Source organism: Meles meles, chromosome 3, assembly GCF_922984935.1.
Source record: "Meles meles chromosome 3, mMelMel3.1 paternal haplotype, whole genome shotgun sequence".
Classification (NCBI taxonomy): domain Eukaryota; kingdom Metazoa; phylum Chordata; class Mammalia; order Carnivora; family Mustelidae; genus Meles; species Meles meles.
In genome coordinates, this window is record NC_060068.1 from 104006856 (window position 1) to 104022327 (window position 15472).

Below are 15472 nucleotides of genomic sequence, written 5' to 3' on the forward strand. Positions count from 1 at the left end.
TCCTGGGATTGAGCTCAGCATCACATCGTGCTCTCTGCTCAGCAGGAAGCCTGCTCCCCACCCCTCTCTGCCTGCCTCTCTGTCTACTTGTGATCTCTCTATCAAAAAAAAAGAATTATAAAGTTCAATGAAATGTATTAACTCATATGTATCTCAAGCAAAAATAGATACACATTTGGCTTAAATTTGGCTTACATTCTAAAACCACTAACCCAGGGGCGACTGGGTGGCTCAGCGGGTTAAGCCTCTGCCTTCAGCTCAGGTCATGATCTCGGGGTCCTGGGATTGAGCTCCGCATTGGCCTCTCTGCTCGGCGGGGAGTCTGCTTCCCTCTCTCTCTCTGCCTGCCTCTCTGCCTACTTGTGATCTCTGTCTGTCAAATAAATAAATAAAATCTTAAAAAAAAAAAATTAATCCACTAACCCCAGGGCCTTCTGGGGGCCCATATTATTATTCCAGGACCTATTAAGGAGCTCAAATGCTTTATGAGACCTGGGAGAAAAAGGAGAGCATGATCACACATGAAGAGGCCACAGGGCTGCCCACTGCTCAATTGCATAACTCTTTGTTCACATTAGCATATAGGTCGGAAACAACCTCACTTCCAAGCTTACTGGCAGATAGAATCCTTTCCATCCTACCCTGAAAACATAATACTCCAAGTCTAGAAGGAACACAAACCTCACCAACATTAATGCCCATATATGTGGCTTGCCTTTTCAACTGATGTAGGTTATGTGTTGAAATACTGAAAAATACATGAATACACACTTAAAAGTAAAAGTTAGATTTGTACACAGTCCAGTGAATGTTCCCCAAATGAAAACAAAAACAAAAACAAAACTTTAGGGACAATCCAAACTCTCTCTACACAGAGAGAATCGGGGCTGGGAAGTCCATGACAGACCTGGGGAGGAGATACTAGAGAAAGGAAAGGTGTCAGTGGCAGCTTCCATTTCTAACTTATCACATTTCTTCTCCTGTTAGAAAATTCTTACAATGTGTTTATGTTTTTTAAAATACAAAATACCCAGTTTCTGACTTCATATTAGGAAAAATAAGGCTTTGTGCCTAATTAGACACTAATAGGTTTTTTTGCATAAATACTCAAAGATATACTACAAAAGGACATGGAAATATTTTCTAGTAATATCGTAGGTGCCTTCTAACTCTTCTTCCTATTCTTGGTATCTCTACTACTGGATTTCTCCTACAAATTGCTGCTGGATTAACGTTTCGAAAACACCATTCTTGTCTTACCATATCCCTGCTGAAAAACTTTGATTGAAAGAGTCTGTGTGACCTATGCGTAAGTCTAAATGCCTCAGCTTAGCATTCAAAACATACTATAACCTATAGTGTGGTCACAAACTCTTTGCTCAAGAAAAATCAATTACTACATTCACAGACCCCACCCCACAGCAGGCTGGATTCACATCTGCTCTCTGCCCTTCTCCCTCTGGAATGTTCTTATCCATCAAAACTCAGGGTCCACTTCAGATACCCATCTTCCCCACAATCACACAGTAAAAAGTCATAGTTCTTAATGCTCACTGCACTTGTACTGCTGCTTAGATACTGGTATCTGTGGGCCTTTCTCCAGCTATATTTAAGTGCTTACATTGTAGGAGTATTCCCTTATTCAAAGTTTTCTACCCGCCCACTGCAAAATACATAGCACACTGTGTAAGAAACTGGTCTACACATGTTTGCTAAATAATGTTTAACAGGTTCTTAAATTATGTATATTCATCAAATAAAAGTATTCTAACCACTTCATCTATTTCCATGGGACAGTTACCACAGAGTCTAACATGACTACAGAATACACATAGGATTTTAGAGTCTAGAATATCTGGGTATGACTCTCACCTGTGCTACTTATTAGCTGTATGACTCTGGGCAAATTACTTAATCTCTCTGGGCCTCAATTTTTGCATCTGTAAAATGGGGATAATACAATCTCAACCTTGCAAGGTTATCAAGAGGACTTAAAATAACATACTGGAAACTGAGCACAGACCAAGCATGTCATTTGCTTCCAATAGACTAAGACTGTTCTGCCCTTAGACCATAAGCTCCTTGAAGGTCTTCCTGGCACCTGCAAGAAATGAGCCCATACTACCATATGGAATCAGCCTAGATTGGCCTTATAAACTATTATTTCTGTCAAGCAGTGGTTTCAGAAGCCCCCCCACTCATAGTAGGTGTGGTCTGTAAACAGTTCACTACTCTAAGTCCTGAACTTCTGGGGCCTATGCCACTGCACTGCCCAGGCTAAACTTCTGTTTTTATTCTTATCATTCTCTCTGGTTTCCTTTCAGGACTGGAGTCTGGAATCCTGACTGCCCCTGTTCCTAGGGAATGGATCCTACTCCATCTTTTCCCAATATCTGGCCTAAGACCCCACCTACATCACCTTCAACCTGGATGAATATTTATGAAACCACATCGAGTCATTTGCAGATCTGATATCAAGAACAAAGTGTGTCCCAAAGTCTCCTGGCTTTCATCACACCCAATGTCTCCTACCGTGAATCACCACCAGGCTAGATGGGATCTGAATTCACTATGTCCCCACAGATGGAGTGGTCTGGAATGCAGTTGGCATGAGGTTCATCAAGACAATTGCTGGGGCCCTTTTATAAGTTTAATTCTATAAAGTTGAACTTATTCTCTCTATAGATCTGCCCAGCAGCTATCTACCTAACACCAAAATATGAAGTATGCAGATTTAAGGCAAAGTCAGTGTATTTGCTAAATCAGGTCCTGCTCTAAAACATTTCAGTCATGGCAGGGAAGTTGAGAAAATGGTGGTAAGAAGAGAGAGACAGGGAAAATAAGCTGGTCTGATTAGTGATTTTCTGCTGATTTGTACCTTTTACTGCATCATTTCCCATATGAGGTAAGATTTATTATCCCAAAAGAAAATGTGCTTGTTTTTAAAAATTAGCTGTACTTTTTACTAATCAGTACAATCATAAGGAATACATCAAAAGTAAGTAACGAAAAGAACCTAATTTCCATAAAGCAGCCAGCAATTAACATGGTAAATTGGACTTACTCTTCCAGGAACCAAGGGGATAGTAGCTTCAGCCTTGGTTCTCTCAGCTTCATCATAGCTGGGCAGCGTTGTCGCCACATTATAGGATGGAGGCTTTGGAAATCCACACTCATCTTTGTAGTCAAAATATGCTGCAGAATAAAAAGGAAGTCACCATTATCTGACCATTAGCTACCTGAGGAAAAAGATTTCCACTAAGTCTGGCAAACAAAAAAACAGCCATTCCTCTAAGAGTACATATAGAATAACTGACTTGAGGGTTGCCTGGGCGGCTTAGTCATCAGGCGTCTGCCTTCGGCTCGGGTCGTGATCCCAGGGTCCTGGGATCGAGCCCCACACTGTGCTCCCTGCTCTGTGGAAAGCCTGCTTCTCCCTCTCCTACTCCCTCTGCTTGTGTTCCCTCTCTCTCTCTGTGTCTCCCTCTGTCAAATAAATAAATAAAAATTTTTAAAAAAGGAATAATTTAATTGAAATGTTTATGTATGAATATGAGATTAAGAATGATTTTTAAATTCATCCACCTTTCAATTATTTAAATTTATTCATGTAAATCACTCTGCCTTCCCTTCCAAAATGTCCTTAAACACTTTTTCAATTGTTACATGGTACGTTCACAAAAAGCATTTAATATTAATAGTGGCACAAAGACAACACTTAAGCCAAAAATACCTCACCTCTGTATGTGTAAGCTGTACCATGGTTTCCTCCCATTTATAATGAGGTAAACCAACTTAATAAAAAAGTCACAGTGTGGGCACCTGGATGGCTCAGTCCTTAAAAGTCTGCCTTTGGCCCAGGTCATGATCCCAGGGTCCTGCGATCAAGCCCAGCAGGGGGCTAACTGCTCAGCAGGAAGCCTGCTTCTCCCTCTCCCACTCGGCCTCCTTATGTACCCTCTCTCGCTGTGTCTCTTTCTGTCAAATAAATAAAACCTTTAAAAAATAAAAAAATAAGATAAAATAGAAATGTCAAAAACCAATGCCTTTTAAAAAAAAGTCTCAATATTTTAGCATTTTGATTCTTACACATTCGTTTTACCATGTACTAGTTTGTATGATGTGCCTAAGGTAACTAATTCGGTTACAAAGCCATTATTTATTTGAATTAAATCTTTCATTATCTCTTTTTAATGCTGCATCTTCATTCTCATTAACTCCTATTATAAGAAACTCAATATTTATTAGAAAAGAGTTATTAAAAATGTATTAAATTTCTGCACAATTTTTTAAAAAACAAACATCTTGGGGGAAAAAAGTCCTATAGTTCATCAAAATTAACATTTTTCTTTTTTTCCTCTGGTTAATTGTAATAAACTTCTAATTTTACTGTAATATATTATTGAAATCATGAATCAATACAATTCACCTCATTAACAATAAAAAGAAAAATCTTACTGTATTCGCACGGGCAGAAAAAGCATTTTATAAAATTCAACACGTTGCCAATAATAAAAGCCCTTAGCAAATTAGGAATAAGAGAAAATATCTTTAATCTGATCATAAGTATCTATGAAAAACCTACAGTAAATATCATTGTAAATGTTTAAGTTTTCTCCCCTAAAATTAGAGATTTTAGACAAAAATGTCCCTAAACTTAGAGATTTAGATAAAAATGTCTTGACATTACCTTAAAGGTCCTACTAGTTGATGTAATATGGCAAGAAAAGGAAATTTAAAACATAAGTATTAGAAAGGAACAAATTAACTGTCCTTAATCATGGATAACATAATTATAGATATATCAAATCCAAGAGTATCTACAGACACAATTAATATGTGAATTTATTAGCAAAGACTCTGCATACAAAGTCTCTGGATGGATATAAACCATCAATGGTACTTCCATTTGCCAGCAACAAATAGAAAATAAAATTACATATGAAATATTTTTTACAACAGCATGAGGAATAAATCCAGTAATAAATATGCAGGTCCTCAATATTGAAACCCACAAAAAACTACTGAGAGGATTAAAGAAGATCTTAATTAGATGGAGAGATATGTCATGTTTACAAACTGGAAGCAGTGTTATAAAGATGTTAATTCTCTTCAAACTGACCCCCAGATTCAGGGTAATTTCAACTATAATTCCAGTTTTTGTTTGTTTTGTTACATTTTACAGAAATTGACAAGCTAACTGTAAAATGTATATGGAAATGCAAAGGCCAAGAAAAACCAAAGCAATCTTGAAGAACAAAAAAATCTGAATGACTTATATTACCAGAAATAATTAAAACTATAGGGGATGGGCATAAAGATAAATAAATAGACCAAAGAACAGTATATTGAGTCCAGAAACAGATCCACTCACATATGGCCACCTGATTTACAATAAAGGTGACACTGTGAAGCAGTGGTTTCAATAAATGGTGATGTAAGAACTGGCTATCCATACAGAAAAACAAATCGATCTTGACCACTACCTTACAGTACACAGAAAAAAACAATACCAGATGGAATAGAAATCTAAACGTGAAAAATAAAATACCACAGCTTTTAGAAAATATACGAAAATGTGTTACTGAAACTAAAGAGGCCATCTAATCCAAATTAAAGAACTTGGTTTTTTCCAAGTCAAATTGCTATTTTACATAAATGCATACACATGTATACATACATGGTACAAACCAATGCATCATTTTCTATCAAGTCTCTATTTTTCATCAAATCAAACTAAGTCATTACAACTTGAAATGTACAATATGAATTAGCGCACTGCCATATTAGTTCTGAATACATGAATAAAACTGATACCCACCACTACCTTAAGTTGAAGAAAATCAACATGTGTATTTCCCTATTTCAAAAGATTTCTTAAATGGGATCCATCGATATAGATACTCATATACTTTTAAGTTTCAATCAAAAGTCTAACAACAATCTTTCAAGTTTATGTAATATATTCAGAACAATCAAAAAAACCCAATACTTCTTAGACTGTTCAACTTATATACCACATATTAAAAGAGATAGTTATGCAAAATAATTTGTGCTTTTTTCCCTACCAATATGCATGTGTCTTTTTGTTTCTAACCACTTTTCTCATAAATGGACTAATTGGTACCTACAGTCAGCATTTATCTAAAAAAAAAAAAAAAGAAATGTTAATTTAACAACAAGAGGTGGATAAGGCCATTTAAGCCATTTTAGAGCTTTCTTTAAAAAGTACTAGTTTTAGATGCTTTTAAATGAAATTAATACAAGGAGACAGGGTTCAAAGGTTGAAGTCAGAGTGGAGGCAAAAAACTTTCTGACCCATGTTCTTCTTCATTATAATGGCAGAGACCAACAGGGACCAACAAATTTAATCCCACATCAACTGACAATAGCTGCCCCAAATGCTGCATTTAAAGCATTCTGAGGCTGTGTCTGGGATAAATGGTGTCTTCAACTTGCTTATCTACCCTGGGAGGAGGATGGGTTCAGTGGCAGCACCATGGGCCATATACTTGACACTATGCCACACTTCTCCTTTAGAGAAAATGGAAGATGGCCTATCACAACTAGTCAATTTTCAGCAACTAAAGCAGCACTGCTCATCAGGCAGCTTGAAGCTACCCAAAGATCTCCACTGTTGATATTTTCTTTCTCTTCCCCATCCCTTCTACATAAACATGTGAAAATGTAAAAGTCTGGCATAGATGTGAAGATGAAAGACTGTTTAAGGAGGGCTTAAACTATGAGGAACACCATGAAAGAGCTGAGAGACTTCCAAGCTTTTTTATTAAGAATTTACTAGCACAGGGGCGCCTAGGTGGCTCAGTGGGTTAAAGCCTCTGCCTTCAGCTCGGGTCATGATCTCAGGGTCCTCGGATCGAGCCCCGCCTCGGGCTCTCTGCTCAGCAGGGAGCCTGCTTCTTCCTCCTCTCTCTCTGCCTGCCTCTCTGCCTACTTGTGAGCTCTGTCTCTCAAAAAAAAAAAAAAAAAAAAGAGAATTTACTAGCACAAAATAAATCAAATGTACTATGTTCTAGGACCCAGGTCACAGGCACTAGAATCACAAAGAGCAAAACAATAAGAAAGCTACAGAAAGAATAAAAATCAGATGATCACCTGGTTGCTGAATTTCTTCCTTTATATTCTGTTGGAATGAAATTGAGTTCCATAAAAAAAGCCACAATGAAATGGAGTTTTAAGTGTTTTTCAGAATAGTAACATGAGCCTTTTTTTCACTTTTGGCAATAAACTACAAAAAACATCAAAGACTTCTTAGGGAAAGCTAAAGCAAAGACAAAGACGAATAAACACATGCTGGCCGAGCCACCAAGTGCATTTCAAGAGTCTAAGAGTTCCCTTGCCCAGTTACCTACCTGCGCTCTCTGCAGAGATGCTGCTGTAAGGTGGAGGGGCGTCGCCTACAGCCTGTTCTGGCTCTCCAGGCTCTTCCTCATTCTGCAACTAAATAAAGATTCCATATTTTAATCCAAGTATAAAGCCAATTACACAGAGAAGAACCTGAAAATTAGAAGAGCCCTTCTGGAAAACTATTTGGTAACACGTTTCAAAAGCTTTAAAATGTGTAACTGCTTTACACAGTATTCTGCTCTCAGGAATTTATCCTAAAGAAATAGAGGCCAAAAAAGTAGATGTAAAAGTTACTGCAGCAAAAAATAGAAACAACCTAAATTCCACTCACAGGGGACTTATTAAAGAAATTATAGTTCATCTCACAAAGGATCACTAAGCATCCATAAAAATGAAAATAAAGAAAATGAGATGGCTTGAACAGATATTTATGCTGTATTGTTACATGAAAAAAGCAAAACTTACCAAATAGTATGCATAATATACTCTGGTTGTGAAAGACCAATATGTGAAGGTCTAGAACGAGAGACATCTATAGTTTACAGTGTTACCTCTAGCTGATACAATCATAGGGAATTTTTCCTTTTTGTTGTTTATATGTGTATTTGAATTTTTTGTAGTCAACATTTAGCACTTGTATAACTTTTTAAGTGGAAAAATAATCCAATAATAATCTGTTAAAGATAAATCACAACAAACCAAGGTGTGTCACTATATTCAGTTTGCACAGAGAAATTGAATCTTAAATAACTGAGACACTTAGAAAAACATAAAATTCAACATAATTCTACATATATAACCTCTGTTAACAAATCTCCCTCTTCCCTATCTCAGCCATTTTCTCGGTCAAATCTACAGCCCCAGTTACTTTAAATAACTCACACTGAAAAGTGTGTCTTTCTGCGATTGCCAGTCTGGATCGTCTACCCAGTTCATCTTCACAGAACAAAAACATCTGATTTAACTTTTCTAAAAATTTTTTTTTTTTTTTTTAGATTTTTATTTATTTATTTATTTGACAGAGAGAGATCACAAGTAGACAGAGAGGCAGGCGGGGAGAGAAGCAGGCTCCCTGCTGAGCAGAGAGCCCGATGCGGGACTCGATCCCAGGACCCTGAGATCATGACCTGAGCCGAAGGCAGCGGCTTAACCCACTGAGCCACCCAGGCGCCCCTGATTTAACTTTTCTAGTGTGACAATTAACTACAGCTCATTTAAAAAGGTTAATTGGGGGGTGCCTGGGTGGCTTAGTGGGTTGGGCCTCTGCCTTCGGCTCAAGTCATGGTCCCGGGGTCCTGGAATCGAGCCCTGCGTTGGGCTCTCTGCTTGGTGGGGAGCCTGCTTCCCACCACCGCTCCCCCGCCCTCGCCTGCTGCTCTGCCTACTTGTGATCTTTCTCTGTCAAGTTAATAAATAAAATCTTTAAAAAAAAAAAAAAAAAAGGTTAATTGGCTGAGAATGGGAGTCCATCTGTAAAGTAATAAGAGTACATATCGACGTAAATAACTTGGGGATCTGCGTCCTGCCATATGCCATCATAATACATAGAGCCACAAGAGCCACTTGTAAAATACACACCTCCCTTAAACTGACTGCTACAGCCAACTCTATCTTGAACTGAGACAGGAAGACAGAGAGCTCGACATCCTGTAACATGAAGCAGAGCTCCCTAATTCCTTAAATTTTTAATTAACCATCTCAGTCTCTATCCCTATGCTATTCAAAATCAGAAACCAACAAAACTTTTCTGATGAACACTGCAATGTACTGAATTTCAAAGGAATTCTTGTGCCAAATTATCAACATCTACCACCCAAGCACATTTTTATGAACCCTAGAACTCTAATGCTAAACTTAAGGCACTCCCAAAAGAACTGTATTGTAACCTAAGATAAATTTCCTCTCAATATCTGCAAAATAGCTATAGTAAAGCCACATGTTCCTGGGACACCAAATCGGTTAATTATTTAAATAGAGTTCCTGCAGCCATGGTTCACTTGTAATTCTTTCAATATTGTAAGAAGCTCTAGACAGGGTATTCTCAGCCTACTCCCACCTAACCACTTTTGTGCTCTGAGAATGTCACAGAAGAGTCAGCAGCAAAAAGAGAGGCAAATACGGACTTTATAAGAATCCTACCTCAATATACTGCAGCCAGTCATGTTCTTTATCTAAACCAAGCCTGGAATTTTTGACCCATTTTAGATTTCCTGAGCTTGGTCAAATAATCATGTTACCTCTGCATAATTTAGGGTTTAGAAAGGAAGCGTGACAATTCTGAGAAATACAGAAGTCCAGAGAATAAAGAGGTCTTATGTGCCAGCATCTATGAGATAGGTTGCCTGTCTCCTAGCAACCTGGAGATGTGCAATTTGATCATCCCACGCCAAGGTAAGAGATAACAGAGCAAGAAATTCCAACTGTCTCAGAAACCCCCATTTTCTCTTTGGTGAGGAAAAAAACATTTCCAGGTGAAGTTTTTTCCCTCCATTAAACTTCAACACTTTAGAATCAATCATGTACTATTTCTAACTGAAAACAAAAACAAAGATGATTAAAAAACAAAACAAAACAAAACAAAACACCCACTATGACTCTGGAGGTTCCACATGCTGGGATGATCCCAGGACCTCACTCTACAGGCTTCGCAACAATGCCCTATTTTCTACATGCTGGTTATAAGTTTAGGCTCCACCAAGAAATGTGTTGAAATAAAATACTATAAGGTGGGGAAAAAAAGAAAGAGGCACCACCTGCAGCAAGTATCTAGTGACCACCACCCCTAAGTATACATCTTTTTACACCTGGGGGCCATCTATGGCCATTAATTTGGCTTTGCTCAGCAAACAAATTAGGTAACAAGGCTGGGGGCAGGGGGTTGGCAGAAATGCACACTAGAACTACAGTGGGACGTATCTCTAAGGTTATAAAGTTGGTTATTCGGTTTCAAAATGTAATTTTAATGTTCCCTTTTCTGTCCCTGGGAATCTTTCCTGTGCCATCCTCCCTGCCACATCTCTGAGGCTCAGGGATCTCCAGGCTCTCCCCTGAGACTCTCTCAGAGAAATAGGATCATTGTCACTTTGGGGCTGGTGTTGGAAAGATGCCCAGCCTCTCCTGTCAAAGAAGGTCAGTGGGAGCATGAGTCCAACCTGTTACAGAATCCTGGCTGTAGGGGACAGTGTGAGAGGCAGGGTTGGAAAGAGGTGAGAAATGCTGCTCTCTCCCTGCTGTGGTCTTAGCTGTGGTAGGTGGGGAGAATCCTTTGATCTTATCTATGACATAATAAATACCCACTGAGGACTGATTTCTTTTCTGCCATGTAACTTTTCTTAACCATTCTGATCAACTTCACTTATATCTAATTAAGATTTAAATGGGATTTTTTTTTTCAAAATAGTAATTAATTACACAATTACCTATGCATGCCATATAAAGTACTGAGTTTAGTACAAAATCACCTAAAATTACCCAGGTCTCCATCCCTGAAATAGGAATAACCCAATCATCTGAAAATCTGTCTGACCTTTCTCTTTACCACACCCCCACTGTGCTTTTGCCCCTACTTTCCTGATTACTGATGTTCCACTCTACAATCTGAGTAGACCCTCTCATGGCTCCCCAGAAGAACTCTAAAACCCTCCCATGTTTCCAATTTGCATATCACAATCTGCTATGGTACCTCTTGGCCTTGATCACTTCCAATTTTTTTTTAATTATTATTTACCTACAAACAGATGTTAATAATGTCTTGTCCTCTAGATTTAGCCAGTGAAAGACAGCACATCTAAAATACAGGATGTTACTCCTTACTACATTCCTCTACGTCCTATCAATACTGTTGCTATTAGAATCAAATATATGACATTTTACCTAAACAACAGTTTAACGAATCTCCCATACAGAAATCATTACATAGCTCTAGTTCTAATAGAAGCAAACTAGATTTTAATAAGTTTAAGGACACTTATACCCTGCAGGTTTAAATTCTTAAATTTGAGTTCCCACCCCAGCAAGGAGGCCTCATCACTCCTCTGTCCTAAGTAGTTCTAAAGATGGTCTTCCATTTAGAAATGAGCTGTTTTTAATCAAGAACAGAGCCAGGACTACGATTAGGCCTAAATTAAGGACTAACATTTACAACGTTGGATGGCAGGACCTAAGGCTCTTAAAAGTCATTCTTGGATTCTATTTACTAAGACTGGGAGAACAACAAACCCTATTAAACAACAAAGAAAAAAACAAAAAATCCATAAAGCCTTATACATGACAAGAGGTACCAAAACATACCTCATAATTCACACAAACACAACAAGCGTGTGGAAAATAATGCTGAACTGTCCAATAAATCCATAAGGTTACAAGTATTCACACCATTCATTTTTTTCTTGGTTAGGTCCTATTTAAACAGCAAGAGATCATGTAAGTTTTAAATCTCTTCTTTAGTTATTAACAGTAAGTCTCAAAAAAATCCTGGATTGATGCCTGAACTCTAGCTTTAAATGTTATTTACCACTTATAATTTTAGTTAAATCCTAAATCTTTTACCTTATAATGCAATTTTTAAACCTCTCATTACCAACCCAGTACTTCTGCATACTCTTTATAAATCCCACCAAATGAGACAGTATAATTACCAGAAAGTAAACACACACATTTCCTTAGGTAAACAACCACGTGTGCATTTTCCTCTCATTCAGAAATAACCAGCCTGTGAGGACTGTGTATTTTCTTCTTTTTTTTAAGATAGTAACCTTTATTTTTATGGGGCTTTTTTTTTTTTTTAAGATTTTATTTATTTGACAGAGAGAGAGAGAGAGGGGCCACAAGCAGGGGGAACAGCAGGCAGAGGGAGAGGGAGAGGAAGAGAGAGAAGCAGGCTCCCCACTGAGCAGAGAGGGCTCAAGACAAGCCAAAGGCAGACACTTAAACACTTAAACAACTCAGCCACCCAGATGCCCTGAGAACTGTGTACTTTCTACTGTATATAACCTGTAGGTTTTTAATTGTATACTGAATGTAAATTGTGTTATTCTAACATCACCAAATTCTTCACATTCAAGGACAATTCTCTATTATATTGCTTTTAATTAGAGGATGACATTTAAAATAAGGTAAATAATTCTGACAGAAACTCACCAATTAAAAAATATCTAATTTAAAAAGGGCAGGGATGCCTGGGTGGCTCAGTCAGTTAAGCCACTGCCTTCAGCTCAGGTCATGATCCCAGGGTCCTGGGACTGAGTCCCGCATCAAGCTCCTTGCTCAGTGGGAGCCTGCTTCTCTCTCTGCCTCTGCCTGCCACTCTGCCTGCTTGTGCGTGTGCTTGCTCTCTCTCTCTCTTGCTCGCTCTCTCTCTGACAAATAAATAAATAATCTTTTTTAAAATAAATTTAAAAAAAAAATGGGCAAGAGGGGCACCTTGGTGGCTCAGTCAGTTAAGCGTCTGCCTTCCACTCAGGTCATGATCTCAGGGTCCTGGGATCCAGCTCTGTGGCAGACTCCCTGCTCAGTGGGGAACCTGTTTCTCCCTCTCCCTCTGTGCTCTCTCTCTTGCTTGCTCCTCAAATAAATAAATAAGATCTTAAAAATAAAAATAAAACTGGGTGAAGAATTTTAATAGACATTTCTCTAAAGAAGATATACAAATGGGCAGTATACACAAGATGTTCAACATCAGCAGTCACAGCAGAAAGGCAAAATCAAAGCAAGAGATATCACTTCAAATAATATGGCCATAAGAAAATAAAAAAGGAAAGTAACAAAGTGTTTTTGAGTATGCAGAGAAACTGGAACTCTCACACATTGCCAGCAGGAATGTAAGACTGCGACTGTGGAAAAGTTTAGCAGTTCCTCAAAAACAAGTTAAACAGAGAGCTATAAAAAGATCCAGCAATTCCACTCCTAAGTATATATTCAAGAGAAGTGAAAACATAGTTTCACGGAAAAACTTGCATGTGAATGTTCATGGCAGCAATACTTATAATAGTCCAAATGTTCATCAACTGCTGAATGGATAAACAAAATATGGTATAACCATACAAAAGGATGGCTAAGAATAATCCATCCTATCAAAAAAAAAAAAAAGGGAATGAAGTACCAATACATACTCCATTGCAGATGAAGCTTGAAAGCAATATGCTAAGTGAAAGAAACCAGTCACAAAAGACCATATATTTTATGATTCCATTTATATAAAATAACCAGAAACAGCAAATCCAAGAGATACAGAAAGACTGGTAGTTGCCAGGAGCTGGGGAAGGGAGGAGGAGAGAGTAACTGACTGCTGAAGGATCCAGGTTTCTTTTGGGGTGATAAAAACGTTCCACCGTTATATAGTGGTAATGGTTCCAAACCTCGTGAATACAGTAAAAATTACTAAATTGCTAATTACTAAAATAGCACTTTAAAAGGGTGAATTTCATGGTATGTGAATTATATCTCAAAAAAAAGTATCTTCTAATTTTGAAAACACAAACCTATATTATGTGAATTTTAGTTAAAACGAAACTGAAGAGAGGTGCCTGGGTGGCTTAGTCAGTTAGATGTGGGACTCTTGATCTCATCTCGGGTCTTGATCTCAGGGTCTCGAGTTCAGGCCCTATGTTGGGCTCCATGGTGGGCAGTGGAGCCTACTTCAAGAAACAAACAACACACCAAAAAACTCAAACAAACAAATGGAAGAGCACTCTGCATACCTGCTCCTGGGCTCTTGTGTCACTGTGTCCTCCACCCGGGCCGCCACCACCACCAGCTCTCCCACTGCAGCAACCAGATCGTCACCGAGTTCTGGGAGGTCATCAGACTAGCAGGGCAGTGACACTACAGGCACTTACCACCACGACAACGACCTGCAGCTGGAGTGGATAAACCTGTACTACAACCAGGCCAATGGTGGCAAGTACACTTCCGCACTGCGCTTGTGGTCCTGGAGCTGGGCACCATAGACTGTGTGCACTTGGGACCCTTTGGACAAATCTTCAGTCCAGACAACTTTGTCTTACGTCAAAGTGGTGCTGGGAACACCTGGGCCAAGGCGCATTACACAGAAGGTACAGGGCTGGTCGCCTGGGTGCTGGATATAATGAGGAAGGAAGCTGAAAGCTGTGACTGAGTACAAGGCTTCCAGCAGACCCACTCCCTGGGTTGAGGGCCTGGGTCTGGGATGGGTACTCTCCTCGTCTGCAAGATCTAGGAGGAGTACTGAGACAGGACCATGAACACATTCAGTGTGTGGTGCCCTTGTCCAAGGTGTCAGACACAGTGGTAGAACCCTACAAGGTCACCCTCCCAGTCCAACAGCTGGTAAAAAAAAAAAAAACACAGATGGAACCTACTGCATTGATAATGAGACCCTCTATAACTGCTTCAGAACCCTAAAATCGACCACACCCACCAATGGAGACCTCAACTGCCTGGTGTCAGCCATCATGAATGGGGTCACCACCTGCCTGGGCTTTCCTGGCCACTTCAATGCTGACCTGTTCAAGTTAGCTGTCAACATGGTCCTCTTCCCCCACCTGCACTTCTTCATGCCCAGCTTTGCCCCAATGACCAGTGGAGGCAGTCACAGTACTAGGCCCTGAGGGTGCCAGACCTCACCCAGCAGATATCTGATGACAAGAACAAGATAGCAGCCTGTGACCCCTGCCACAGCCACTCCCTGACTGTGGCCCCAGGGTCCGAGGGCTCCATGAAGATGGATGAACAGATGTTTTAACATCTCAAACAAGAAGAGCAGCAACTTGGTGGAGTGGATCCCCAACCACAGAAGAACAGCTGGGACATCCCACCCCAGAAGCATGTCTGTCACCTTCATCAGCAATAGGATGGCCACTCAGGAGCTGTTCAAGCATATCTCAAAGCAGTTCACAGCCAGGCTCTGGTGCAAGCCCTCCCTGCACTGGTACACGGGCAAGGGCATGGACGAGATAGACTTCACCAAGGCTGAGAGCAACAAAAATGAGCTGGTGTCTAACTACCAGCAGGACCAGGACACCACAGCCAAGGAGGAGGGTGAGTCTGAGCAGGAGGCAGAGGAAGAGGTGGCCTAGGGCTGCTAGCCAGTAAAGCACAGAAGCTGTGTGAGCTCTTTAGCCATGTC

The 15472-nt window shown here is 39.5% G+C and overlaps 1 protein-coding gene and 1 pseudogene across 1 annotated transcript in view; one reads left to right on the forward strand and one right to left on the reverse strand.

Annotated features, from left to right (window-relative positions):
• The window catches only part of NDFIP1 (Nedd4 family interacting protein 1), a 56585-nt gene that overhangs the window by 14589 nt on the left and 26524 nt on the right, over positions 1-15472 (reverse strand). Inside the window, exons 2-3 of the mRNA XM_045999769.1 lie at positions 7374-7461; positions 3065-3195 (exon numbers count right to left, since the gene is read on the reverse strand). Of these exons, the coding sequence (XP_045855725.1) occupies positions 3065-3195; positions 7374-7461 (219 nt within the window). The remainder of the gene's footprint in view (positions 1-3064; positions 3196-7373; positions 7462-15472) is intronic.
• LOC123938320 lies at positions 10510-15422 on the forward strand (annotated as a pseudogene).